The sequence below is a fragment of the Bos indicus genome, chromosome 25 (genome assembly GCF_029378745.1).
Source record: "Bos indicus isolate NIAB-ARS_2022 breed Sahiwal x Tharparkar chromosome 25, NIAB-ARS_B.indTharparkar_mat_pri_1.0, whole genome shotgun sequence".
Classification (NCBI taxonomy): Eukaryota; Metazoa; Chordata; class Mammalia; order Artiodactyla; family Bovidae; genus Bos; species Bos indicus.
In genome coordinates, this window is record NC_091784.1 from 27,095,888 (window position 1) to 27,123,625 (window position 27,738).

Below are 27,738 nucleotides of genomic sequence, written 5' to 3' on the forward strand. Positions count from 1 at the left end.
TCAATTGATAAAATAGGCATTTATTCCGAGGGTCTAATGGCAAGAAATTCCCCGAAACCAGCTTGGTAGTGGTAGGAAAATTGCTGCCCCTCCATCCAAGGGGAATGGGGCCTCAGCACTTCTATACACCCCAGCCATGTAGAGAAGGCTGGAGATAGACCTCATAGATGGGATCTGGGTGGGCATGGGGTCAGTCCAACCTGCCCACCTATCAGTAGAGTCCCAGGTCAGCGTGTCCTGTGTCCCAAGGAGTCAGAATGTCAGGAGAGTTGGCAGAGGAAGTCATGCAGAGGCAGGGCCAGGAGCCCTGAGAGCGAGATCCCCAAGGTGTCGGAGATACAGGCGGTTGCCATGGCAAATTCCCGGTGCTCATCACTGGTCTGGGGAGGGTGGGGAGCAAAGGTGAGGCTTCAGTCCTCAACACCCCTGCTTGGGACTCTTCCCAGAGAGGCCGCCCACCCACAGCCCTCGCCCGGCTGGTGCTGACCTCCAGGGCAATGTTGTGAAAGGTGTTCACGTAGGCTGCACCCCCCAGGAGCCCCTCAAACATAATGATCAGGAAGACGAGGTAGATGCTCGGCAGGTAGCTCAGCCACACGTCCACCAGTAGGAACGCCAGGTTGAGGCACTGTGGGTGCAGGGAGAGGGGAGGGAAGAACCGGGGACCAGAGGAAGGCGAGAAGGGAGGTGCCATCCTGTCCAGTGGTCCCGGTTCTGGGACAATGCTGATGAAGGTGAGGGCTGATAGGCGGGGACCAAATTCCAACACCCAGCTGGCCTACCGGACCCTGGGATCTGGGGGAGGCCTTCTCCCTACCGCTTCCCAGCAGCCTGGACCCTGGGGGTCTCCTCCCCTCCTCCCTGTGCCCGTGTCACTCCCATCGTCTGGGATGCTAGCCTGCGGTCCCCTACTTGGGCTCTCCTAGTCACCACTGTTCACGGCTCAGCTTGGATGAAGGCCACTCTCACTCCCATGATCTCATTCCTCCTCCCAAACGCTCCCTGAGTGGAGGGGTCTCCCCTCCCCCTGATTTTACCAACCAGATGCTAAGTGAGACCAGAGGTTCTCAACTGGGTGTGACTCTGCCGCCTACAGGACATGCGGCAACATCTAGAGATGTTCCTGGTTGTTACACCTGGGGAGGGAGGGTGCTACGGGCATGGAGTAGGCAGAGGCCAGGGGCGCTGCTCAACATCCTATGGCTCCCAGGGCAGCCTAACAACAAAGAACCATCCAGGCCCAAAATGCCAATAAAGCTGAGATTGAGAAACCAGGGCTTAGATGTTCCCTTGCCTTCTAGGAAGGCTTGTTGACCCCACCCAAGGGTGTAGGTCCCTTCCTCCATGCCCTAGTCCTTCAAGGCATTCTACTGACCCAAGTGGGACATAAGTTTGCCTCCCCAGTCTGTAGGCCACCTCAGGGGTTCACATGCTTAATGTATTGGGTATGGCGTGGGGAAACCCGAACGAACTTTTTGGCCAAGCCAATACATACAGATCGCCTGTGGGTCTTGTTACCTACACAGGCCTTGCCCTCAGAGGTTCTAATTCAGGAAGCCTGAGGTGGGCTCAGATCTGCATCTAAAAGAACACACCCTAGTAATACCAAGGTCACCCTAGAAATACTATAGACACATTCACCTGGCTCATTAGGGCCAGATGCTTTCTGTAATGGAATCAAACGATTATACGCCGCTAATTCTATGAAGTGGCCTTGCTTAAAATTATAGCGAAAATCATACGTGACCCATTTCAGTGGCATCTAATGAAGAATCCTGAGTTAACAGCTGATACAATTTGGAACTTGGCAAGTACAAAGCCCTGGGCTGGCAGTGGTTTAAATAAATAAGGAAGAAACTGAGAGGATATTTGCATGCAGTTGACTTAACATTAAAGTATATCTATTCTAATGCTGTACCTTGTTATCATAGAAGTGAGTTAAAATTATTAAAAAAGGGCAAAGGACTTTCCTTTAAGTTCAGCCACTCAGTCGTGTCCAACTCTTTGAGACCCCATGGACTGCAACACATCAGGCTTCCCTGTCCATCACCAACTCCCGGACCTACTCAATGTCCATCACATCAGTGATGCCATCCAACCATCTCATTCTCTGTCTTCCCCTTCTCCTCCAGCCTTCAATCTTCAATCTTTCACAGCATCAGGGTCTTTTCCAGTGAATCCGTTATTCGCATCAGGTGGCCAAAGGATTGGGGTTTCAGCTTCAGCATCAGTCCTTCCAATGAATATTCAGGACTGATTTCCTTTAGGATGGACTGGTTGGATCTCCTTGCAGTCCAAGGGACTCTCAAGAGTCTTCTCCAACACCACAGTTCAAAAGCATCAATTCTTTAGTGCTCAGCTTTCTTTATAGTCCAACTCTCACATCCATAAATGACTACTGGAAAAACCGTAACTTTGACTAGATGGACCATTGTGAGATTTATTTTAAAGGTCACCTTTCTATATGCCCTTCTGGGCTTCCCTGGTGGCTCAGACAGTAAAGAGTCTGCCTGCAGAGACCCAGGTTCAATCCCTAGGTAGGGAAGATCTCCTGGAGAAGGAAATGGCAACCCACTCCAGTATCCTTGCCTGAAAAATTCCATGGACGGAAGAGTCTGGCAGGCTACAGTCCATGGGGTCTCTCAGTTGAAGACTGATCAAGTTTACTTTCTTTCTTTCTTTCTGTTCCTAAGAGCATGGTCCAGAGGGATATTAAAATAATTTGGAGGTTGCCAACCACTTGCTTTGGGCTTCCCTGATGGCTCAGTGGTAAAGAATCTGTCTGCCAAGCAGGAGATGTGGATTTAATCACTGGGTTTTGGAAGATCCCCTGGAGAAGGAAATGGCAACTTGCTCCAGTACTCTTGCCTGGAAAAAAATCCCCTGGACAGAGCAAACTGGCAGGGTACTGTCCACGGGATCGCAAACAGTTGGACATGACTGAGTGGCTGAGCACACAATAAGGACTTACTTTTGTTTGACCAAGAACTCTGACATTTAGAAACAAATAAAAAGATATATGAATGTTTAAAATCATGTTTTCTTCTAAAAAAAAAGTTGAAGGTTTATTAGTTACCTTCGGTGGCTTTAATCGCATGACAATGAAACATGATTGCTGGTTACGTAAAATTCCTTTCGTTAAAATTTTTGTACGGAAAGGTGTTTTTGCTCATTTAAAGCTTAATCACTTACATGACCTTTGCCATGAATTTGCTCACCAGTCTTGAAATAAATAACCTACTTTACTCACAAAGTCACTGGTTCTATGTAATTAACCACCCAGGATAAAAGAACAGGATGTTTTCTGATTGTCAGAAACATTCTTTGAAAGTCTGTCTCTTTGCATGAGGCTTGGGTAAATAGACATCTAACTGATTAAGACATGATACACAAGCTCTTTCATGCTTCACATTTCCATTTCTTACAACCATGCCCAGTTTACAGAGGAGGAAACTGAGGTTCAAGATTAGTTCAGAGACCTGCCCTAAATCACACAGCTACCTAGTATAGAAGCTGGGATCTGCACCAGGGTTTGCTGGGCACCTGAGGCCATGCAACTTACACAGACCCCTGCTGGCCTCCATTCCCCATGATTAAAACATGATGGGATGCGATCAATAACCCCTGCTGAGGGAGGGAAATGATGGAACCTGGGGAAGCTGGGAGCCAAGGGAGGAGGAAAGTGAGGGCCAGGGGCTCAGTACCTGCAGTAAGGCCAGGACCCATGTGTGGCGGATGCGACAGCAGCGGAGGGAGGAGCGGGAGGCAAAGACACCAGCCTGGTACAGCATCTGGTACCTTCGATGGGGCACAGAGAAGGAGGAAGCCCCTCTGGTGCCTCCTCGGCAGGGCAGCCCCTCCCAACCCCAGTCCTTATCATCAAGGGGTGCCCCCAGCCCCCTGCCGGTCTTGCCACACACCCCAACACTTCTCACCAGCGGTACTGCTCAGCATGAGTCAGGAACGTGTTCCGGAAGAAGAGGAGTTCAAACTGCAGCAAAGAGCAGACAGGGGAGATGGACAAGGCCATGTGGGTCCCCACCCACACTGTTGTTCCCCACCCCATCATTGCTCCCATACCCCTCCTGGCAGCCCTCACTCACAAGTCCCTGGTTGATGAAATACTCAGCAAAGTAAACCAGCACCAAGGGGACGATGTAGTGCAACAGGCCCTGGAAAGTCAGGAGACATGAGCGGGAGGCAGGTGATGAACGCTGGCCGCGGGGGACACGCCACAGCCATCGTCTGTACCTTAAACACGGTCCACCTTTCCTGAAGGGAGAGGGGTGAGCCGGAGCCTGCAGGGCAGTAGGGAGAGAAGGGCAAGTGAGGTCAGCACCTTGACTCAGAAAAAGGGGTGCTGGTGTGCAGGAATCAACCAGCCAATACTACAATGTGAATGCACACAGGCCACTGGACTGTACAATTCAATATGGTTAAACTGCTAGACTTCATGGTATGGATATTACCATGATTAAAAAAAAAAAAAGTAACCAGATAAAAGACTTTTTCATGACTCCTGTTTAGCCTTTTTTTTTTTCTTGCCACACGATTCAGCATGTGGTATCTTAATTCCCTGACCAGGGATTGAACCTGTGTGCCCCTTGCATTGGAAGGCAGAGTCTTAACCATTGGACCATCAGGGAGGTCCCTATAGCTTACAGCTTGATGGTGGTATACAGGGCCCTGCTCCCAGCCACACTGGGCCCCTCTTTCTGTTTCTTTGAACATCCAAGCTCATTCCCACCACAGGGCCTTAACACTTGCTGGTCCCTCTGCCTGGAACCTATTCACCCCAATGTACACAGAACTGACTCCTTGTCTTTCATATTTCAGCCCAATGAGATGTCCTCAAAAAGGCCTTGGATGAGCACTTTCTCTAAGTAGAACCCCTCTCCTTTGCACCATGTCATTTCCAAGCACATCACTCTGTCATGCTCTTCTAATACTAATCAACAACATGTGAAAATGAGTTTCTGATCCGGTTATTTGTTTACAAATGACACAACACGTAGTATTTGATAAAATTTTTTTTTTTTGGCCATATTGCACGGCATATCGAAACTTAGTTCCCTGACCAGGGACTGAACCCACGCCCCTTGCATTGGAAGCACAGAGTCTGAACCACTGGACTGCCAAGGAAGTCCCAAAGACGAGTGTTTCATGAAAAGATGAATGTGATTGCTACTGCTGCTGCTAAGTCACCTCAGTCGTGTCTGACTCTGTTCGACCCCATAGACAGCAGCCCACCAGGCTCCCCCGTCCCTGGGATTCTCCAGGCAAGAACACTGGAGTGGATTGCCATTTCCTTCTCCAACGCATGAAAGTGAAAAGTGAAAGTGAAGTCGCTCAGTCGTGTCCAACCCTTAGCGACTCCGTGGACTGCAGCCTACCAGGCTCCTCCATCCATGGGAGTTTCCAGGCAAGAGTCCTGGAGTGGGGTGCCATTTCCTTCTTCGATGAATGTGACTGGCTCTCATCATAACCGACATGCCCATCCACGTCCCCTCCAAACTTCCCACAGTAGAAAGGAAAAGACTGAAACCCAGAGAGAGAAAGTGACACCGCTCTGAGGGGCTCCTGAGTCTCCTACCTGGCTTCGACTCTGAGGCCTCGTTGTTGATCAGGGGCTGCCGAGCTGATGTGTCTGAATCCGCTTCCCCTCCGGGATCCTGTGGCCCAGGAGACGTAAGCAACAAGAAATAGCTAGAAATGGACAGAATGAAGAGAAGATTGAAGAGCCTCTGTTGGGCTGGAAAGGCCGCTCCCTCCCAGGATAGCCCCTATCGTTCCTCCTCTCCTCCAAGACACCTCAAACCCGGCCAGAGAGCCTCCAACTGTGCAAAAATGCTTCTTCCTCTGGAGCTGAAATATATATCCTTGTTGTTTCTAATCCACAGGCCCTCGTTTTGACTCTCGGCTCACAACAAGCCTGTCAGTTCTGCCTTCTTGTTATTTTTCTAATAATCACTCTTGTAGTTTAGTCACTAAGTCATCTCAGACTCTTTGTGATGCCATGGACTGTAGCCCGCCAGGCTCCTCCGTCCATGGGATTTCTCAGGCAAGAATACTTGAGTGGGTTGCCATTACCTTCTCCAGGGGATCTTTCTCACCCAGGGATTGAACCCGAGTTTCCTGCATCGGCAGGTGGATTCTTTAGCACTGAGCCACCAGGGAAGTCCCAATAATCGCTCCAGCTTCCATTTATGATTCGCTCATCCTGTACTAGACCAGAACTTCCCAAAGTTCGGTCACTTATGTTTTGCCTTCATGATATTTGCCACGTCCATATCCCTCCTGTATATCATATTTTTAATTTAGTATTTCCCTTTCAATTGATTCCCTTTTGCTACATGGCCTGGTCCTAAGCAATCTTCTGTGAAATCACAGGTTTGACTGACTAATGAAAATGTTTTCCTAACACACATGAAAATACACACAAAATGAACAGAGTCCACCTATGGGAAAACTGAGGGTCAGAGACATAAAGCAACTTGTCCCATGTAACACAGCTAACAAGGAGCAGGCTCCAGAATCCAAACCCAGGCCTGTCAGAGAAGCCACATCCTCCCACTTGGCTGTAGGGATCTGAAGATCGGGATCATGGTCAAGTTCTCGATCCTTGAATCCCGGCTGCTTACCTGGCCAGCAGCAGGGCGGGGATGCCCAGCATGGACAGCAGGGTGTGCTGGGGAGAGAGGCCAGCCTGGGTGAGGCCCAGGTAAGACAGCGCCCCTAGCAGCCCTGCTCCCCCAGTACCTGAGGACCAGCAGGAGATCACGGCCCTGAGAAGGAGAACACAGTAGTACTAGGCAGGACCACAGCCAGCGGCGGGATAACCACCCTCCCCTCACTCCCTGCTCTGCCTGCTTACCTGGGGTAGAAGGCAGTGAGCGAGAGGAAGGTGACTTCCCCCAGACCTGAAGAGATGCTAGCCAAGACCACACCTGGGGGAGGACAAGCATGGCAGTGGCCACTCCCAGCCTTTCCCCAACATCCCCTAAGCAGGCGTGGCCACAGCCTCCTCTACATCTGCACGGAGGGGCTGTAAAAGAGATCTCCTGGGACTCTCCTGGTGATCCAGTGGTTAAGAATCCGCCTCCCAGTGTAGGGGATGTGGGTTCAATCCCTGGTTGGGGAACTAAGATCCCACATGATGCCAGGCAACCAACTTCATGCTCCGCAACAAGAGAACACTGAGCCACAACTAGAGACCTCACATGCCACAAACTAGAGAAAGCCCTCATGCTGCAAGGAAGACCCAACGCAGCCAAAAATCAAATAAATAAAAACAGCTCCCCTGGACAGGCTGGGCTCCAGATGTGAAGTAGAACCAAGCCCCTTGCTCGTACGTCCCCTTATAGGGAATGGCACCCTCCACCCCCCCAGCTATCAAATCAAGAGTAAGAACTCATTCTTTTTGTTTGTTTTGGCTGGGTGCACAGCTTGCAGGATCTTAGTTCCCTAACCAGTTTTCCAACCTGGGCCACAGCAATGAAAGCGCTGAGTCCTACCACTGGACCGCCAGGGAATTCCCAAGAATTCCCTGTCCTTGATGCCTCCTCCACCTCCATCACAAACTCTTGGTGACTGCTCATCTCGATCTCCATCTATTCTGTCCATTTTCTCCCATCTCTCCTACCTATCCCTCCAGATTGACCTCATCTCCCGTCTCCTACCGTGACAGTCTTAGCAGGTGTCTGAGGGTTACAAAACATGATCTTTCTCCTCTGGGAAGTTGGGGAGACTACCCTGTCTGTTGTAGATCCTTTGAACCCCCCACTTGACATAAAACCTCCCACTCACCACACAGGCTGATCGTCACCGAATGAGAAAAGGCAACCAGGAGGAAGCTTCCTGCGGCACAGATCCCACTGGTGAGCACCCGGGGGCTGAAGGAAGGTGGGAGATGTGGATGGTCAGCTACCATTCCCAGCTCCCCAGCCCTCCTCACCTCCCCACTCACAGACCCCACCTGCCTTGCCTCCCACCGCCCACACCCAGACCTGTAGGGCAGCAGATGAAGGCCAAGAGGAGCCAGCAATTTGATGACGAGGGTGGGAAGGATGTCGGCCAGAAGCACCGCCTGGGATCAGAGAATCGAATGAGACCCCAGACCTTCCCAGGGACAAGCCTCCCAACCCAGTGGCCAGGGAAAGACAGAAATCCGATTAGATGGGCTACACACACAGGTTCGGACATCACACAGGTCTGGATCCCAGTCCCAGCTCTGCTGCTCCTGAGCTATGTGTTCAGTATTCACATTCTCTGAGTTTCAGTTTATTTAGAAAATGGAGATAATTATAGAGCCTAACTCACAGTACTGTTATATGCATTCAATAAGCTAATTCTTGCTGCACACACGAAGTGCTCAGTAGATGGCAGCCTTAATGATTAGAATCATGGGTGCTGGGTTCTGAGTGGGTGGGATCTATGGACCCAGAAGAAGGGGAAGGGGAGGACCAGATGGGTACTCACTGCTGTGGAGACAGGATTGCAGTCAAATCGAGATGAGCTATTGTGGGAGGTGGGCGTTGGGTCTGGGTCCACCTGATGGGAGAGAAGAAAGTTTTTCACCCAGGGAGGCAGGAGGGCAGACAAACAAGGCCTGGTTCCATTCCCAGCTTTGCTCTGACTTGAAGGATGTCCTTGGTTTAGCCCTGGCCTCTTGAGATCTCACTTGATGGGCACAATGGGGAGGGGGTTTCCACGGGAGTCTCAAATTAATGGTCGACATGCCAAAGGGGGCCCTGTAAACGGACTTTATTTGGGTAACACACTCAGGAACTTTAATTTTAAAAACCTAGGTTTCCAGAAAAATGTGGTCTTGGGCCAAATTCCCTGTTGGACCTGCAAGGTGGTAGCTGCTCCTCCTAGGCCTGCCTCTTCCAGCTCATGATAAACAAGAAGTTCTCAACCAAAGGTGATTATACCCTCCAGGGAACATTTGGCCATGTCTGGAGACATTCTTGGTTGTCATCAACTGGAGGGTGAGGGACATTCTATTAGAGCCCAGTGGGTAGAGGCCAGAGATGCTTTTAAACATCGTATGATGCATAGGAAAGTCACCCAACAAAGAATTATCCAGCCCAAAATGTCAACAATAATGCTGGGGTTAAAAAACCATACTTTAGACCATAGTCCCACCTAGCCAAAATTTGAGTTTGCAATTGGTTTTGCAAGCACCAATTGATTATTTTCTAAAAAAAAAAGCTTTAAATTTTATTTACTTTTGGCTGTGCTGGGTCTTTATTGTTGTGCAGTCTTTTCTCTAGTTGTGGCAAGTGGGGGCTACTCTCTAGTTGCAGTGGGCAGGCTTCTCACTGTGGTGGCCCCTCTGGTTGCAGAGCAGGGGCTCTAGGGCACTCAGGATTCAGGAGTGGCAGCCCACAGGCTCCAGAGTTGCGGCTCCTGGGCTCCAGAGCACAGGCGCAATAGCTGTGGCTCATGGGCTTATTTGCTCTGCGGCATGTGGGATCTTCTCAGATCAGGGATTGAACCCTTGTCTCCTGCATTGGCAGGCAGATTCTTTACCACAGAGCCACCAGGGAAGCCCATACCAGTTGATTCTTAAAGGCCCTTACTGCTCTGAGGTCTGGAAACTTTAGCCATCTTGCCCCACCCCTTACCCACCCCATTCCATGAGTGTTTCAAGTGGGTCTCTGCCCGAGGTGAGTCCCTCCTCTTCCCACAGCGACTGGTGGTGGTGGTAGAGAGGGTCACTTACATGGCTCTGATTCCCAGGTGTTCTTTGGTGACTAAGGATGTCGTGGGCAGCGCTGAGCATCACCACGTAAGAGAAGTTGTTGCAGAGGCCCAAGAGCCTGGAGTGAGCAGGACAGAGTCCCCCCACCCCCAGTTTTATTGAGATACAATTGACAAAAGACAATAGATCACAACCTCTATTTAGGACTACAATCTATCCACTGTCCCAGCACCAAACCTCTCACTTTCCCATGCCTTATTTTTCCTCTGTCTTCTGACCACATCCCCATGTAGTGGGAGGGTCCAAAATACAGGCCTCGGGATGACAAATTTAGGTTCACATCTAATCTCTGAGACCTCTCCCAGGAAGAGAAGAAAGTCATCCTTGATGATTCTCTCCTCCAAGCTCCCATCATGACTCAGTTCCTGGGGCATTTCTCATCCACGGATCCACTGTCTCCAACTGTGGTACAGCAGAAAGATCCTGGGGGCTTGAAACCCAAAGGACTATGTTCAGGTCCCAAGTCTGCCACTTCCTACTTGAGTGGACTCAGTCGAGTCATATGTAAAATGGGGGTACAAATTTTCCTGCTGACTATCTCACAGAGTGATGTAGAGATCAAAAGAAGATAATACCCTTTACGATCTATGAAGGATCTTGTTCACTTACTCTCATCTCCCACAGATGCTGTCAGTGATGGGTAGGGAACACGGCACAGCAATAGAATTTCATGTGTCCTTTTCACAAGCCTACGAAGTGGTACTGCTGCTCCTCCCATTTTACTGCTGAGAAACTGAGGCTCAGAGAGAGAAGCCTCACTTCCAACCCAATCTGCTACCCAAGTCCTTGATGCTTGCTGCTGTTGTTGTAAACATCACCAAGTCATGTCCAACTCTTTGTGATGCCATGGACTGTAGCCAGCTAGGCTCCTCTATCCATGGGATTTTCCAGGTAAGGATACTGGGGTGGGTTGCCATTTCCTTCTCTAGGGGATCTTCCCAACCCAGGGATCGAACCTGGTTCTCCTGCTTGGCAGGTGGATTCTGTACTGCTGAGCCACCAGGGAAGCCCCCCTGATGTTTAAGTTAGTGCTAAAATTATTTCCCAAGGCTTAGTGTTTGAATGATTTCAGGAGGCAGACAGAAAACTTTTTAAAGTTAGTGATGCATTTATTAAAAAATGCATTAAGAAAATACTGGTTTTCCATTTAGGGTAATGACTTACTGTTTTCTTTTAAAAAATACAAGTATTTACAAATTTAAAGGCTGAGTTGATTGCAGTAAAAACAAGAAGAAAATAACCCTCCAGGTGATATGCGGAACTGACTGAAAGTGAATGAGTGAAATGTGGAAAATTTACAGTGGACCTCGGGGCAAAAAAAAAAAAAAACTTCCCTGGTGGCTCAGTGGTAAAGAATCTGCCTGCCAAGGCAGGAAATGGTGGGTTCCATCCCTGGGTGGGAAAGATCCCCTGGAAAAGCAAATGGCATATCACTCCAGCATTCTTGCTGGAAATCCTGCTGGCAAAGGAGCCTGCCTGGCAGGTTACAATTCACTGGGCTGCAAAAGAATCTCAACTTAGCGACTAAAACAACAAACAACAAAAATATTTTGTGAATTCAGCTCCCTTTTCTGAAACCCAACTCTTTCTTTCCTCTTTCCTCTTGTTGCTTCCCTCTTCCCACACGCTTTTTACTTATTCAGGCCACTCACCAGAAGCCCACCGCGTTCTTCCAATGGGCGCCCTGACTGTCTTGCAGCCGAGGCCGAGGTGCCAGGTCTGTCTCCTCCCCTGAAAAGGGGAGAAAAAGAGGGCATGACCCCCACCCCAGTCTCAGGTGCACGATGGTCCCATGGATATTCTCCCGGGGCCGACCAGCGCCCGAGCCTGTCAGGTACGTCGCGAGGACAGAGGAAGTCAATCCCGTGAGGGTCGGCGGCTATACTCACCCTCGGAATCCGAAAGGCGCCGCGGTGAGCCCGCACAGCCTCCCATGGCATCAAGTTCTGGTCCCCCAGGGAGTCCGAAGTCAGCGAGAGTTCAAAGTTGGCTCCAATGGGACGGATGAGGATCTGAGACAGGTAAGAGGGATCAACGCCCCATTGCCGTCCCAGCTCCGAGTCAGCTGCACTCACGTCCGGCGAGCCACGACCCTAACCCGGGGCTCCATCTCCCGCCCTCGCACGCCCTACCACGCCCCGCTGTCGGACTCTGCCCCCGTCCCCTCTAAAGCAGTGGGCCCTGCAGCCTGTACCTTTAAGAGCAGCTGAACATTTCGCACCCGCACCCTTAAACAGACAGTCACGTGACAGCACCGGTGGGTCCCTCATCACGTGCTTCAAGGTCCTCACCACTTCCGGGTCTTCTCTCTGACTTCGTTTTAGACCTTCCCAACTTCGGCGCGTAGGAGAGATAGAGGCTGGGAGAACCCTGGAACCACCGGTTTAAAACTGGTGTGTATAGGATAAGCAAGAAGAGCCATGATGTTAGGCAGCAGCGCCCAAGGCCTTGAACGTTGTGCCAGCACTAGTCATGGCTACCAACGGCTTCAGCTTCTATCACGGCCTGCAACTGCCAGAAACAAATATGGCCACACAGCTACCCCCGACTCTTTCTGGCTGACAACAAAGGCAGCCGCATCACATCATTCTTATTCCTATCTGTTGCCTTTAGATTGCTTTAGAAACTGTAAGTAAAGATAGCACCCACCTAAAAAGATTTCATGACTTATCTCTTGGCAGTATCCAAGAGTTAAGAGAACTCTTTTCTTAATTTATGTTAGAACCAAGGTAGGTCAATCCTGGTTTTACAGATGAGAAAACAAAAAAGGAAAGCTACTGATGATCATACAACATCAGACCTAAAGGTGACTTTAGAAACTCGGCATTAAGAATAGAGCACCATGGGCAAGGTTGCTGGCTGAGCTGGCTGCAGATTCCTGCCTGCATTAAGGGTGCTTAGACCAAATGATTCTAAGGCCGGAGATTATGAGTCTGCGATTTCATCTAGTTCCTCTCATTGAAAATTTGGAAAGTGAGGCTCCAGGAGGGGATAGAGGAAGAGGTGTAGATTAAAGTCATTTCACGTAGTCCCAAATAAGGAGCATTTATTCTCTTACCTTCCTCTAGGTGGTAAAGTAGCATCCTGCATTTTCTTCATCACGTCCTTCCCCTGCTAATCTCTCTTGTGAGGTTCCAACAGTCAGTGCCCACCTCTCCCAGCTCTTCCTCCCCACCAGGCCCTCAGACTTGCTGTTTGAAATGTACCCCCTTTGGTATGCTTCCCAGATCACTCAACCAGTGAAAAACAGGATCCTACTACCCATACTGGCTCTAGAAATTCAGCAGCATGTCATACATGGCCTCCTCCTTCAAGGAACTCGAAGGTGGGAGGTAGACATGAATAACCACAATACAAAGTGTAGCCAAGTTTCGTTTTGCAAGAATGACTACAGATGAGCTAATGGGCGCTGGAGCCACCAATCCAGCTCTTTCTTCCTCTTGGGGAAGCATTAATGACCCTGAAATGGGAAACCAGAGCTCTTACCAGCCCCCTGCTCACTCCTACTTGTCCCCAGGCAAAACAGGAACCACAAACCCCAGCTTCCTCTCACAGAGAGGCTGTGGCTTTGAGGGGAGACGGAAATGGCCGAGGTGTAAATACAAGACCTGAGTCACTTGAGCTGCAGTTGCCCCTTACTGCCTCAGTAGACCCCAATTCTGAGGTCTCCAGCTCCCACTTTTCCCTTTTGGTCTTCTTCCCTTGCTCTCTAGCTCCAAATACACATCCACATCCCTTATGTGATAGATACCTATTTCCCAACCTGCGCTGGAAGCATCTGTGGGCAGGGCTTGGGGTGGGGATACGTCAGGAAGAGACAGGGGAAGAGGAAGTGTCTTGGGTACTGGGGAAGACTGGTTCGGTGGGTGGGGACAGTCATTATCCGTTTTCTGGACACACAGACAGAGACAGACAGGATGGATTTCCTCCGGCTACATCTCCCTGGGCTGCATCAGGCCTTGAGGGGGGCACTGGTGAGAGGGGCATAGAGATGCTGGAGACTTTCACCCTGCTCTCTAGGGCCTCACCTTCCTTTCTCCCTTTGAGTCTCTCCTCAGACCCAGATTCCTTCCCCAGGATCATGCAGCCTGTTAGCCCAATATTCTCCGGATTTCAATCCCCCAATCCCCGCAAACACATCCACAGACCTCTCATCTAGGCCCTTTCCTACTCCTTCTGCAGATCCTGTCCTCCTCTTTCCCCCAGATCCTAGAACCCCTCTTTCTTATCCTGAGTTCCTCTGGTCCAGGACCCCCAGGGAAAGGGCTGGGCCTCCCCTTAATGCCTTTTGTCTCCTTCCCTCTTTTTTCCTAGGAGTCTCTCAGCACCTTTGTTTCCTACCTTATAGGAGATGAAGTCCCCACTGTAGAGAGGAAGGAGGCATGTGCAGCTGAGGAACTGAGGGAGGTGGCTGCAGGAAGGCCCCTGGGGAAGGTGGAAGAGGAAGCCCAGGAGGCCCTGGAGGGTCTTGGAGGCAGTCAAAGCAAGGAGGATGGAGGGCTGAGACAGCCTGGAGAGACTGGAAGATGCTGGGAGGAAAGCTCAGCTACAGAACAGACCCGGGGTGGGGGAGAAGGCAGCTCTTGTGGGTCTCAAGCTGAGAGGCAGGACACTGAGGACTGGGAGGCAGCCAAAGCCATCAGATGCCAGGATTCAGGTATCCCCGTGGAGGCCAGAAAGAAGTCTGAGGCAGGGTCTGAGGCTGGTCAAGATAGGAGGAGCCAAGCTCTGGAGAGCCAGGAGCATGAGCAGGAAGTGAAGAGAGAGGAGACACTGGGAACACGGGAATGGGAGGAGGAAGAGGTCAGGGCAGCAGAGTCAGTGGCGGGAGGGGTGGAGTCAGAGCGGGCCTGGCACAAGAAGCCTGAGGGGAAGGCCGGTGCTGACGGGCACAAGGTGGCAGGGGATGGCAAGGAGTCAGAGCAGGTGGTCAGTGAGGCAGCCGCAGAGGAGATCCAGGGCCCTGGGGCCAAAGGGGCTGGGAGGGAAGAAGGGGTGCCAGTGGTCAGGTGTGGCCGAAGCACAAGGGCACAGGGGACGCAGGAACCAGGGGCAGAATTTGAGGATGGGGAAGGCTTGGTCAGGGAGGAGGCTGACCTCCCAGGAGTCGAGGAGACAGAATATGGGGCAGTCCCAGGAGAAAGGATCCCAGAGGGTACTGGGAGAGTCTGGGCCCTAGAGGAGACCTCCAAGAGAGACCAGGAGGAGGAGGTGGATGAGAACAGAGAGACCGAAGCAAGCCTGTTCCCTGAACAGACCCAGGTCCTAGGAACCGGGAGAGTGGAAGAAGAAGCCAAAGGCCAGGCAGCAGGGAGGGAGGCTGAGGAAGGTCCGAGGTCAGTGGGGGAGGTAAGGGAGGGCTTTGAGGACCAGGCAGATCGGGCTGAGGAAGAGGCCGTGGGGAGGCAAGACTCAGAGGTCAAGGCTGGACAAGCCAGTCTCAAGGAGGTAGTACAAACAGAGGAGGCTGAGGAGCAGAAGAAGGAGAGTTGCTCGGCCGCAGAGGCTGAGCTGCCCCAGGACAAAGTAGCCAATGAGGCTGAAGGGGATGCTGACTTGGAGGCAACCCCAGAGGCCAGGCCCGAGCAGTTCAATGGGGAGAGCGGGGAGGGAGAGACTCAGACAGGGAATGAAGCACTGGAGGGGGAGTGGGGTGGCCTTGAGCACAAGGTCACTGAAGGCCAAGAACCTGAGCTGATGGGAGGCCCACAGACCACAGCAGAGCAACTTGAAGAAGGGCCGGTGGGTAAAGAAGAGCTCCGGAGCATTCTAGCCCCAAGCAGAGAGGAGACAGGGAGGAGCCTGCAGGAATATCCCAGGCACGTGGGGCATGTGAAGCCTAACAGCTCTGTGGCCAAAGCCTGGGAAAACAGAAGAAAGGATGTGGAGAGAGATGATGCCCAGGAGGAAAAAGGAGATGCTGAAGAGGGGGAGGAGGAGGCTACAAGAGGCCAGGCATCCGTGGTGGAGGCTGGAGGAGGCCAAGAGTTGGCACGGCCAGCGATCCCAGAGGCAGGTGGGGAGTGGATGGAAGCAAAGGAGGCCTGGCATGGAGCAGAGGAGGGGGAGGCCCTGGGAGCAGAGAACCAGGAGCGGGGCACAAGGCTCGGGGCAGAGGCAGGGACCAGCCAGTTCCTGGGAGAGTCGGACACCAGAGAAACCCAGGAGGAAGAGGTAGAGGCCCCTGGGCCCTGCAGGGAGGACAGAGCCTCCAGGAGAGGCTGGAGGCTGGAGGCAGAGGCTGTGAGCCTCCAGGGCATCGAGGGACTGGAGGCAAATTCTTTGGCTGTCGAGATGGTGGAGGATAAGGCAGCTTTGGAAGGAGGGGCCCTTGGGCCTGGGGAAGGGCCTGAAAGAGAGGCTGGGGATGCCTTTGGGAGAGGCTGGGACTTGGAAGGGAGAGAGGAAGCTCACAGAGGTGAAGAGCTGGTGGAGGCTGCAGAGGGAGAGAAGAGAAGGGGGCAGGAGTTTGGCCTGGAGGGCTCAGCTGAGGAGGAGGTGCCTGGCGGAGGTAGCCAAGCAGAGGCCCTTGAGGTTACCCTGGAGGGTGAGCCAGAGGGAGAGCCGGTGGGGCTGGGGGAATCAGCAGGGGCAGAAGGAATCTGTGGGGTGGATGACTTTCCCTCGGGCTCGCAGGAGCTGAGGGCAGAGGACCTCCCCGGAGGGCAGGCACTGTGGGAAGGAGAGACTGGGGGATGGCGAGTGAGGGAGCAGGGGCAGAGTGGTGAGGCGCAGCATGGGAACCAGCACCCCGAGGAGGGAAAAACACAAAGGCCCCTTGACGTGGAGGATGCCGGGGTGACTGGAGGCCAAAAGGCAGAGGCCGCAGAGACTGATCCAGGAGGCCTGGAGGCTGTCCAAGGCCTGGAGGGTGTCCAAGGCCAGGAGGGCCAGTCGACCGATGAGGACCCTGCGGAGGCTGGGCCTGGACCACAAAGGGAGGCTGACGGGAGTGCTGGACAGGATGCTCACGGCAAGTGGGGTGAGGTGAGTGCTCCGGGTGGGGTCCAGGGCGGGACAGAGCAAAATCCCAAAGCTGTAGCTGGCCCCGTGGTACCCTGTGCCCTCTTCCCTATAGGCCCTGCTCCCCGGGTCCCGCCTGGACGTCTCTGTCTCGAGGAGCCGAGTATTCCTGTCCCGCAGCTCCTCGCAGCGCCGCTCCCGGCCCTCTTTCCGCCGGACCCCGGTCCCTGAGCCACCCGAGGGGCCTCCCAGCCCTCCACCTGAGGAGGAGCCATCAGCCCCAGGGCAGAGAATCCAGCCAGAGCAGCCACCGGAGCCAAGGTCCCCCAGGCCTGAAGGGACTCCACTGCCGGCCAGGAGAAGTCCCTTGGGACAAGGGTGAGCACAGTGTGGTGGGGTGGCCCGGCCAGCCTGGGGAAGAGGCTGACAGCACCTGGAGGCCAGCTCCCCATGGCCTGTCTTCCATTTGCAGGTTTGGCCTGGCACACCCAGGCATGATGCAGGAACTGCGAGCCCGGCTGGGCCAGCCAAAGCCCCAGTGACTGGGATTCAAGGCCCCGGGAGCCAGGCGCCGAGCAAGGCTTCTGGGACGGCTGGATTGAACCCTGCTCAGCCTGACTCCCTCTGTCACTTTGGACACATCCTTTTCACACACCCCCAACCTCCCCCCTGGGCCTGAGTTGCTGCGTGTGTCACCGTGGAGCAGACAGAACCAGATGCCGGCGAGAACTGTGAACTTAAGGAGTCTGCCTCTTCAGTGTGGCTGATGGACCCCTGCCCTGCTGGGGTTGCCTCTCTCTGAGGGCCTGCCTTGCCTGCCTCCTAAATCCATCTCAGCTGCTCAGAAGACCGAGTGAAAACAGAGACAGTTCTCCCTACAGCCTTCCCTCTCGGACGGCACCCACTCTTTGCTCTTCCCAACCCCGTCCCTGACCAGGCCCTCGGCGCTGTGGAGGAGGAACGCAAACCTCTGAGGTTGAAGCCAGCTTGGAGGAAAGGGTCATTGCTCCATTTGCAATCAAAGGGAAGCATTCTGGTTGCTTGGAACTTCCAGAATGGGAGCTGAGTCCAGGAACTCTGCTGGTTACTATGGCAACCACCAGCTGAACAAACCAGAGTGGGAGAAGGTGGGCCAGAAACCCTCAAAATGGAGGAGCAGAGAGGAGTCCAGGGTGGCCAAAAGCTGCAGCCTCTGCGCCAGGGCCCCTCAGGGTGTCAGGCACCCCTTCTCTGGAAAGAAACCAAGGCAGAGAGAGGGTGGGAGTGCTTTATTAGACAGCATGGTGGCCTAGTCTGAGGATGACTAGCAGGCCCCCATTACAATAAATAAACCTTCATTTTTCTAAACAATAAATAAATATCTAAGAAATAAATATCTGACAAGGACCAGAGGGGCCTTAAGTTATTGGGTAGGGTGTGGGATGGGGTTGTGCCTTGTCTAAGGCAAATGAGCTGGAGGCTGTCTGATGGCCCAGACTCCAGTCCTCAAGTCCTAATGGGTTCAGCCAAGAGGTCACTCCATCAGGGCTGGGAGCTGGGTGTGGGGAACCCCAAGGCCTGGACTGAGTTCCCGGCCCGGGAGAGCAGCAGCAAGTCCCGCACGGTCCGAGATAAGACAAGTTCCAAGGAGTGTAGCAACCGGTAAGTGTAGAGGAACCGGGACCAGGACACCTGGGCAGATATCTGCAAGGGGGCACCCAGAGCCCCTGGAAGCAGTCCTTTTTCCTCCTCATTCTCATGCTCTTCAGGAAGGTTGAATCCTGCAGCCAGCACCTGCAAGGAGAGGCCCAGGGGGTCAGAGAATGGCCAGCCTGGGACCCCAAGTGAAACCTTATCTCTTTCTGTGCCCCATGGTATAGAGTGACATCAGAGACCACAAAGTTAAGATTTCCCTGGATAACCCCTACTTCACATCTTCCATGATGTCATCGTTTCATGTGAACTGCCTGATTCATTTTTTGGTTCAAAAAAAAATTGGAAGTCACAAGGCAAGATGGTGCTCACAGAGCAGGCTGTTACCCAGGATTGCCCTGGGGACTGGGGGTTCTGGAAGTTCCTCTCTCTCTCTCTTTTTTCTTTTTTTGGTTGTGGTCCAGGGTTTAAGGATGTTCCCCAACCAGGGATTGAACCTGGTCCCCAGGAGTGAAAGTCTGGAGTCCTAAGAGGCTTAGTAGGAGTCTCACTAGGCCACCAGGGAACCAGAAGCTCCTCTCTCAAGAGTCATCTTAGGATCAGAAATGGGCATAAAGGTGATCTGGTTAGTTTTTATGCTGTCTTCCTTTTCTATTCTCCTTTTATTAAGGATAAAATTCCTATTTCCCTTTGAAATGTTCAAGAAAATCTGGTGATGTCAGAGGATGAGAGAGAAGGAAACCTAATTGGCTGCAGGACCTGCTGATGCTAGGTGCTGTCCTGGCGTCTCTCATTTAAGACCAAGACCCCAAGAGAAGAGATTCAGGGGGCAGAGCCAGGGCCTCGTGCACCTACACATACACACTCACACACACACACACACAGCATCTCCTTCCAGACACCCTATGTCTGGGCAGGGGGAGTGTTTTAAAAGGGAGCCAATGAAAAATAAAAGAAAAAACTACAAAAAAAAAAAAAAAAGAGCCAGTGAGCCTTAGTTTTGTGTGTTGGTCTCTGGAGGTGGAGGAGGGTGGATGGACACTCTACCTGGAAGCGGAGATGCTGCTGCAAATCTCGGAGATCCAACCTCGTGGCCTGCAATTGCATCCTCTCTGAACTGGTCCAGAACTCCTGTTTCCCCAGCCCTCCCAACAGGGTATGGAAGGGACGAAGTGTCAGGGAGAGGAAGCAGAGTCGTTCTGGGTCCTGTGGCAGGGGAAGGGAAGGCATCAGGAAAGGCCTGCAGGCCAAGGATCCACTTGCAACCCACCTCATCTCTCTCTGGGTCCCATCCCCAACACAACTCCAGTCTCCATCCATTCCATCACCAAATCTATTCTTGATAGAGCTTTTTTTGTTTTTGGCCACATCACACATGCGGGATCTTAGTTCCCCAATCAGGGAGTGAACCTACACCCCCTGCAGTGGAAGTGTGGAGTCGTAACCACTGGACCACCAGGAAGTCCCTCCATATCTATTCTCATCCTTAACCCCATCTCCATCCACACTTCTTTCTTGTGCTCATCACCATTCCTATCTCCACGGTCTCTGATCTCTATCCTATTTCCTTTGCCAACCTCATTTTCAGTCTTAAGCCCAAACTCACTTCTAACCCGTAACCGCATCTCCACCCTCCTGTCACTCTCTACCCACAGCCCCATTCTGTTCCCTCTCTACCATCCCATCCCAGCTCCAGCTCCTCACCTGTTTTTATTCTGTCTCCACCTTCCTTCCCATCCGTATTCCCCTTCTTATCCCAGTGCCATCCCTCTTCCATGTGTCCAGCCTCCCTGTCACCGTGTCTCCATCCCATCTCCAGCTCTACCCACCCCCATTCCAGTCCCAGCTTCACCAGCAGTCCTCACTCCTCCTCTGTCCCCCACTTCATTTTCACCCATCTCCAACCTCTTCCCATTCCTAACCTCTCACCATTCTCACTCCTCATACCAACTGCATGCCTCCTCCCTACTAATCTCTATCCCCAATCCTGTTCTATTCCCATCCCGGCCTCTGTCCTTGCTCGGCTTCATTCTTACATTCTTCCTAATGCCATTTCTTTAGTCCAGCCTCATCTTTATACTCAATGACCTATCCAGCCTCATCTTTATACTCAATGACCTATCCAGCCTCATCCAGACGCTCTGCTTCAATTTATCCCCAAATCCATCTTCAATTCAGTGGACTTTATCTCCATGGACCCAGACCAGCCTTACTGCCAGTTTGCCTGCCCCACCCTGCCAGTCCCCTACTCACAGAGAGGCCACGCCAGGCCTGGAAGGTCGTGGAAACGTTGGGGAGCTGCTCTGCCAGAGGCAAGAGGTCGAGGTTCACTCCTGGCAGGTGAGATTCAGCCTACGGGACAAGGTCTTTAAGTGGGGGCCCAAGGGGGTTGGGGATCTTCCCATCCCCAGAGCCAGCCGCGTTAGGGAAACTCACAAAGTGATGAGCCTGGACCCGAACCTCGGAGAGCAGCTTCCTGGCGAGATGCAGGCTGACCTTGAACTCCCTCTGCAACTCCTGCAGGCTCAGGGGGGGCCTCCCTGGGGGCCTCGGGAATCCCCAGACACCAGCTCGAGCCAGAAGCAAGAAGAGCAGCAAAAGGCTGAGCCCTGAAGAGATGGGGGAGGGGAGTGGACAAGATGAGGGGCGAGCTGGAGGAGAACTTGGGCGAAGGAAGGAAGGGACCGTGCCTTTTCTGAGCCTGTGCTACAGGCACCCGCTGTGTCATCCCACTGACCCCTCAAAACCACTAATGAGCTATTGAGACACCATATGGCATCTCTTGTGGGCTTCCCAGGTGGCTCGAGTGGTAAAGAACCACCTGCCAATGCAGGAGACAGAAGAGACTCGCATTCATTCCCTGGGTCGGGAAGATCCCCTGGAGGAGGGCATGGCAACCCGCTCCGGTATTTTTGCCTGCAGAATCCCACGGACAGAGGAGCCTGATGGGCTGCAGCCCATGGAGTCTCACAGAGTCGGACACAACTGAAGTGACTTGGCACACATGCACGCACGTATGCGTCTCTGTACAATGAAAGGAAAATGCCCCTTCCCCAGGTATACACAGCCCGGCGCAGAGTGCCCACTTTTGAAGCAAATCTCGGGCTGCATCTTGATCGCCACTAACTCCCTTGGCCAGGTGTCTTCCTCAGTGCACAAACCGCACAAGGGTGCGAGGTAGTCTGGGTGCTATTATTCTCCCTATTTTGCAGATGGGAAAAGTGAGGCTCAGGAAGGGTGACCTGCCAGAGGGTGAGTGGACCAGAACTGGCATCCAGATTGGCCCAAATGCAGAGCCTGAGTGCTTCCTCCAGGGACCTCAGAGGAAAGCCACCACCTCCACCACAGCGGGCACAGTCTGTTCTGCCAATGATTCCCCGGGCTTAGCCAGGCAGCTTGGATGGCCTGAACCAGAACCCCAGGGGAGGGCTGGTGATGCTGAAGGCTCTATCCCAGGGAGTCAGAAGGACAGATGGGTCCAGCCTGCCCCAAGGCAGGTAGATCACTCTGCAGTGTGGGAGAATCAGGGCTCCCAGGAGAGGGAGGAGGGCCTGGAATGGGAGGCAGCAGCCCTGTTTCTCAGTTGGGTTCTTCCCTTGAGCAAGCCACCTCTGATCTCTGTGCCTTGGGCTCCCATCTGTAAAATGGAGGATCAGATGGGCTGATCTCTCAAAGTGCCTCCCGCCCTGCATTTCCTGGAAAGAAGGAAGAGGGGCAGTGGGGCTGGAGCTCTGGGAAGAGGGCAGTTTCTTCTTCAGGGAAAGGAAATCTAGCAATCCCTAGGCAGTTGCACAACTCTACTCGAAACCCAAACCAAAACAGCTTACTAAGTCAAAGTCTATTCTTGACTCCCTCTTCTTTCCCTGCCTCTTTCCTATCTGTTCTCTATCTCCAAACCCTGAGCTCTGCTCCTTGAAATGTCCTCTCAATAAAGAGTAAGGGGAACTTCTGGGCGCTTCCATTACCCCCATGGACTTCCAAAGATGGTGGGTCTTGTCTCTAATCTCCAGCATTCAGGTTCCGTGGCTTGGGGGCCACTCTGACACCCTGGAGACTTAAGACAGAGTGAGGTCCTTTCTAGTTCCATATATTGCCCACCCAGAACTGAGCTGTGCCATTTCCTGCTGACCCCCTGTTTTTTGCTTGGACTCTGGAGCCCCCAGACCCTTCCCTTGGCTTCTCCTTCCCCTCTGCAGCCAATCCTGGGGGTTTGGACCTGGTCTTTAAGTGTTCTGTCCCCATCTTCCAGCCCTTGGTCCCTACCCTGAGCCTCCCATCGGCTCCTCTGCTTATAGCTCTGGTTCCACCTCTGAGTCCTTCAATCACCCACGGTAGCTTGAACCTCCTTCCAAGCTTCGAACTCCACATCCTTGACCCAGTAAGGCTGCTGACTCCTTGGCCCCAGTCCCCTCCTCCTTCTGTCCTTCCTCTAGCCAGCCCCAGTTCTCAGCCAAGCTGACTGAGCAGGGGCTCATTCATCCTAAATAAATGCTTAGTTTATCTGCCTGGCCCTGATCCTGGTCAAACTGCCTGCCCAGTTTTCCCCATTCATGCCAGTCAGGTCTTCCCATCCTCAGCCCAGCTCTCACCAAATTTCCTCCCTTATACTCCTATCCCCTCATTCATGCTAGCCAACCTGCCCCACCCTCTGCCCAGCCCTAACCTCTGCCTCAGCCCCTCTCCCCAAGTTATGCCTCTTTCATTCCCATCCTTCAGCCAGCTGTGTCCTATATCCGTGTGTGTGTGTGTTTGTGTGTGTGTGTGTGTTAGTTGCTCAGCCTCTTTCCTTAGTCTTGGCCACATAGCGGCCCCTCAGCCTTTGGCCCCCATCCACAGTGGTCAAGTTCACCCATCCTCTGCCCAGTCTCAGCCAAGCCCCCACCCCTCTGCCCCCACCCCTGGCCTCAAACTCACGCCAGCCAAGGTTGCCTGCCGTCTGGCCCATGGCGGGGCCCAGCCTCCTTGGACAGCCATCTCCCGGGCAGGGGGAGTCTTATACTGGGGGCTGCGTCCAGTTTCACTTTCCGTCCTGCTTCTACTTTCGGCTTTGTGTTCACCGAGTCTTCCCTCATCACCACCCCTTGCTAAAATGGGGAAATGTAATTTCCCTTCCCAGAGAGGGTGGGAGGTGCAGTGGGGGTGGCGGGAAGCTGGGGTTTCGGTCAATCTCAGCTCCTGACTCCCTGCTGCACTCTACAGTCCAGCCATGCCCTTACTTCCCCACTCGGGCGAGCCGCCCCACTCTGCTTGCTGGTAGGTCCCAGAGACTCCAGCCCCCCTCCTGTTTCTCTTCTTTGTCACCATCATCCCAGTACCATCACAGTCCATTGTCCTCCCAAAGATGGATGGCCAGGTAAGGGGATTGCCCATTAGAGGGGACTTGGGGTTTTGAGTCATCCTTATGCTCTGCTGGTTTACCAGATGGCTGAGGGAGGGAGTGCCAGGGAGGTCAGGGTTCAGTGGGTGACTGGGATGGGGCTTTGTGTGAGGCGGTAGGGTCTCAGTCTGGGCAGAGTCAAGGGTTCAGTCTGTAGTCAGGGTCAGGGCGGGATGAGAACAGGTTCATTCAGGGCCAAGCTCAGACTTTAGCCAGGATCAGATCTAGGATTAGCACTCAGGACTTGGTCTAGAGCCAGACTTGGAACTTCATCTGGGGTCAACGCCCTGGTTCTGCCTGTGTTTGGGGTCAGAGCTATCAATGATGTGGGGGCCCTGTGTGGAACCAGTTAAGGTTGGGCTCAGAGCTCAGACCAGACAGGGCACAAACTTCAGTCTGTGGCCAACATCCTGACCGCTTGGGTGACTCAGGTCAGGGCTCGGGCTTGGGCCGAGTTAAGAGCTCAGTGGATGAGCAGAGTCAGGGCTCAGCCCATGGCCAGGTTGGGGTTCTGTGAGGTCAGGATCAGGGCTCAGCCAGGTCCCCGAATTGCTTTGGTGTTTCTGCTCTGTAGATGGCTGTCAGGGCCGGTTACAGATCTCCCTTCCAGCGCTGCCCCGCCCTCAGGCCCACCCTGGATTTCCCATCTTCAAGGAGAAGATGGGGTTTCTTGGTCTTCCCCCAAGCCCACTGCTGCCACTTTCCTTTTAGGACCCATGGGGTTTCCCTGCTGGGCCCTGGGGGTGTTACAGAAACCAAAGGGGCTTCCCCTTCCTATACCCTGCCTCCCCAGCCGTGCGCATGCACAGGGCCACCAGGGACCAACTCCCAGGGAAGTATCAGCACCGGCCGAGGAACCATGCAGAAGGCCACTGGAGGAGAAGGAAAAGGAAGAGCGGCTTGCACCTGCCTATCCTGGATCAGTTTCCTTTGCAGCGCCCCCCAGTGGTGGCAGCCCGTTCCCCCACATCCCAAGCAACTAATACTCCTCCCTGTCAGGTCCCATCCATCCTGAGACTGATGCTGACAAGGCCCTGGCTGGTCTTCCTCACATCCCTGAGCCCTGCCTTTGTCCTGGAGGCATGCACACTCTGCCTCTTCTCCGACCACAGCCACTCCTGACTCTTTGCCATCACCCAGAGCCGCTTTACCTTTCAAACCTCGAACCCCATCTTTCACTCTCTGACCACAACCTCCTGACCTTCCCAACCGTCTCAGTGTTCCCCGAGCAAGGGACCTCCTGGCCCTTGCTGCTTCTCAATTTGGCTGCGGCTGACTCCTCCAGCCTCACACCTCCCTCCAGCCCTCTTCTTGCTCCACCAATTGCTTCTTTGCCTTTGCACAGGCTGGTCTCTCAGCCTAGAATGCCCTCACTGCCTTCTCTGGAGTTCCCTTTCCCCAGCCTTTTCTGTACCCAGACGCCTCAGCATGGGCTTTCTTCCCTGAATGGCTCATCCCTTCCTGCCATGAACCTTGCCTCCAGTGGATATCTCACATTTCTTTGTCTTGCCCACTGTATCCTCACTCATACCTCTCCAGCCATACTGGCCTCTTCCTGGCTCTTAGAACATCCTGCCTCAGGACCTTTGCACTTGCTGTTCTGCTTCATGTGTGCAAAGCTCACTGTCTCCTTAATACTGTGCACAAATGTCTCCTTCACAAATAGGATCTTCACTGACTACGCTGATACTCTCTATTCCCTTCCCTGCACTACTTTTCTGTATAGTACTTTAGATAGCAAATGTTTTTAGATATTGAACATTTTCTCTCTCTCTCTCTTTTTTGGTTCTGCCTCCAGGCATGAGAATATGGGTTCCACAAGGATGGGAATTTTTGCCTGTTTTATGCACTGATGCATCCTCAGTAGCTAACAAGAGCAGGTTCTCAATAAATCATTGAACCAATCTGTCTTCTGCCAACAAGTGTCTAATCCAGGTTTTGCTTATGGCTGGTGAGCTATAAACTGCCAGGATGAAACAGAAGGTCTGGGACCAGCAAAGCCCTGAGTCTCACAACCAGCTTTCTCCCAGTCTGGCCAAGGCTTCAGCCAGGTGCTGAGCGGGTAAGGAAGCACCTGGGCTGCTGAGCACTGGCCCTGCGAGAGATCTTAGTAGATCCTTGGCAAAAAGCCAGAGGGCCAGTGAAGGCTGTGCCAGCCTCTGCCCACATCCTTGAAGGATGGGCCTGTGTCTACCACCTGGGTATCAGCTTCCATAAGTGGATCTTGGCTGGTGGGCTGAGGCTTGGGCTGGGGCCAGCAGGAAATGGAAGGGATGTGGTGAGGGGTAACAACTGCTGGAAAGAGCTCTAGACTCTGGTGTGCAGCTAACCCTCCTGGTGACCTCAGGTGAGTCAATAGCCTGCTCTGGACCTCAGTTTCCTCATTGAAAATGAATAACAATTTTCAAATGCTGCCACTATGATTACATAGGGAAATTAAAACCCAGATGATTAAAAAACAGAGAGAGAGAAAGGAACCATCTGCCAATTTTTCTGATTATTTTCCAAGCCCTGTTACAGCTCTGACCATGTGGGGCACTCCATGGGGTTGCATGGGAAGCCTGAGTGCAGGAAGCAGAAGTTAGAAGCCTCAGATGTGACATCAGGACAGAATCAGGGCGGGGAAATCTTGTTCAAGGTTACAGAGCAGATCAGTGGCAGAATGAAGACTGGAACTCAATTCCCTCGTTTTCAGCCTGGGATGGCCAGGGGAATCCCTGGGCTCCATGATGTCAGCTTCGAGGTTTGGAACTAACCCCTTGGTGAAACCAAGATGGCCTTCAGTGAAGGCAGGAAGACTGAGGGGGGAGGTAAGTCCAGTTTGGAGCTGGGGTCACACTGCTGTCTCCAGAACACAAGTGATAAGACCCAGAGGCTAGCACAGCACCCATCAGCTCTCGCGAGATGACAGGCTAATAAAGTCCTGCATCCCAGCCCTGATCATTGCGTTCCTTGTATGCATGCGCCTTTCCTCGCCACATCTATGTTTTCCCCTGCAGTGTCTCAGGGGTAAAAGAACTTGCCTGCCAATGCAGGAGACGCAGGGGATGTGGGTTTGATCCCTGGGTCGGGAAGATCCCCTGGAGGACAAAATGGCAACCCATTCCAGTATTCTTGCCAGGATAACCCCATAGACAGAGGAGCCTGGCAGGCTACAGTCCGTGGGGTTGCAAAGAGTTGGACACGACTGGAGTCGAAGCATCCTGCCCTGAGCTCAAGGCATCAGTGAGGCGGCTTGGGTGCCACGACCCCTCCCCCCCACCTTGGGTGCATCTCTTATGGGACAACCAACCCTGGGGGTGGGGTGGGGGAAGTCTAGCAAGAAAAAAAGGCTTCTCACCCTCAGTCTCTCCTTTTTTTCTCCCATAGAGGGGCACTGTCTAGGTCACGGCAGGCACATGGGGAGAGCTGAGAGAAAGGGGGTGCAGGGCCCACCTTGCCATCCACAAGACTTTCATCGCTGGACATTCTATGAAAATGACATATGAATACAGGGGCAGGAAGATTGCGCTTCGCAGAATGTGAGGAGGTGGGAAAGCCAGCTCTGCTGAGTGCCAGGAAGGAAGAGTTTGAAGCCCAGGAGTCAGGGCTGCAGAGAAAAAACACCAGCCTGGGGATGAAAAGTCCCAACACAAGTCCCCGCTCCTCTCTGCCCAAACGTGCTAGGCTTCAGTTTCCCCATCAGGAACGCGAGGCCCGCCATTCCAGCCCTGCCTACCTCTCAGCCCAAACGAGAAGACAAAATTAGGAAGGTAGAGGGTTTCACGGAGAAGGCAATGGCACCCCACTCCAGTACTCTTGCCTGGAAAATCCCATGGACGGAGGAGCCTGGTGGGCTGCAGTCCATGGGGTCGCTAAGCGTCAGACACGACTGAGCGACTTCCCTTTCACTTTTCACTTTCATGCATTGGAGAAGGAAATGGCAACCCACTCCAGTGTTCTTGCCTGGAGAATCCCAGGGACGGCAGAGCCTGGTGGGCTGCCGTCTATGGGGTCGCAC

General features: G+C 53.1%; 3 protein-coding genes across 7 annotated transcripts; 1 reads left to right on the forward strand and 2 right to left on the reverse strand.

The window, feature by feature from the left end:
* Positions 1-11,778, reverse strand: CLN3 (CLN3 lysosomal/endosomal transmembrane protein, battenin). 3 transcript variants are annotated; one of them, XM_070779876.1, is made up of 16 exons: positions 11,656-11,776; positions 11,419-11,497; positions 10,376-10,491; positions 9,728-9,824; positions 8,479-8,550; positions 8,007-8,086; positions 7,807-7,892; positions 6,875-6,947; positions 6,642-6,785; positions 5,594-5,706; positions 4,252-4,298; positions 4,104-4,172; positions 3,936-3,991; positions 3,705-3,798; positions 488-628; positions 1-380 (listed from the first exon to the last, which is right to left on the reverse strand). In XM_070779876.1, the coding sequence occupies exons 4-16, from the start codon at positions 9,785-9,787 to the stop codon at positions 261-263; spliced, it is 1,155 nt and encodes a 384-aa protein (XP_070635977.1). In that variant the 5' UTR covers positions 9,788-9,824; positions 10,376-10,491; positions 11,419-11,497; positions 11,656-11,776; the 3' UTR covers positions 1-260. The 3 variants fall into 3 exon arrangements, with proteins under 3 accessions (XP_070635977.1, XP_070635978.1, XP_019843588.1); XM_070779877.1 differs by having other exon boundaries at positions 10,376-10,488; positions 11,656-11,736; XM_019988029.2 differs by lacking the exon at positions 10,376-10,491 and having other exon boundaries at positions 11,656-11,778.
* Positions 11,497-18,118, forward strand: APOBR (apolipoprotein B receptor). Of its 2 annotated transcripts, none has more exons than XM_070779875.1 (4): positions 11,497-11,787; positions 14,081-16,753; positions 16,845-17,107; positions 17,202-18,118. In XM_070779875.1, exons 1-4 carry the CDS (start codon positions 11,551-11,553, stop codon positions 17,269-17,271), a joined length of 3,243 nt encoding a protein of 1,080 aa, XP_070635976.1. In that variant the 5' UTR covers positions 11,497-11,550; the 3' UTR covers positions 17,272-18,118. The 2 variants fall into 2 exon arrangements, with proteins under 2 accessions (XP_070635976.1, XP_019843585.2); XM_019988026.2 differs by lacking the exon at positions 11,497-11,787 and adding an exon at positions 13,579-13,740.
* IL27 (interleukin 27) lies at positions 17,983-27,738 on the reverse strand. Of its 2 annotated transcripts, none has more exons than XM_070779886.1 (5): positions 23,276-27,738; positions 20,822-20,970; positions 20,615-20,713; positions 19,409-19,567; positions 17,983-18,502 (listed from the first exon to the last, which is right to left on the reverse strand). In XM_070779886.1, the coding sequence occupies exons 1-5, from the start codon at positions 23,304-23,306 to the stop codon at positions 18,251-18,253; spliced, it is 690 nt and encodes a 229-aa protein (XP_070635987.1). In that variant the 5' UTR covers positions 23,307-27,738; the 3' UTR covers positions 17,983-18,250. The 2 variants fall into 2 exon arrangements, with proteins under 2 accessions (XP_070635987.1, XP_070635985.1); XM_070779884.1 differs by having other exon boundaries at positions 20,798-20,970; positions 23,276-27,512.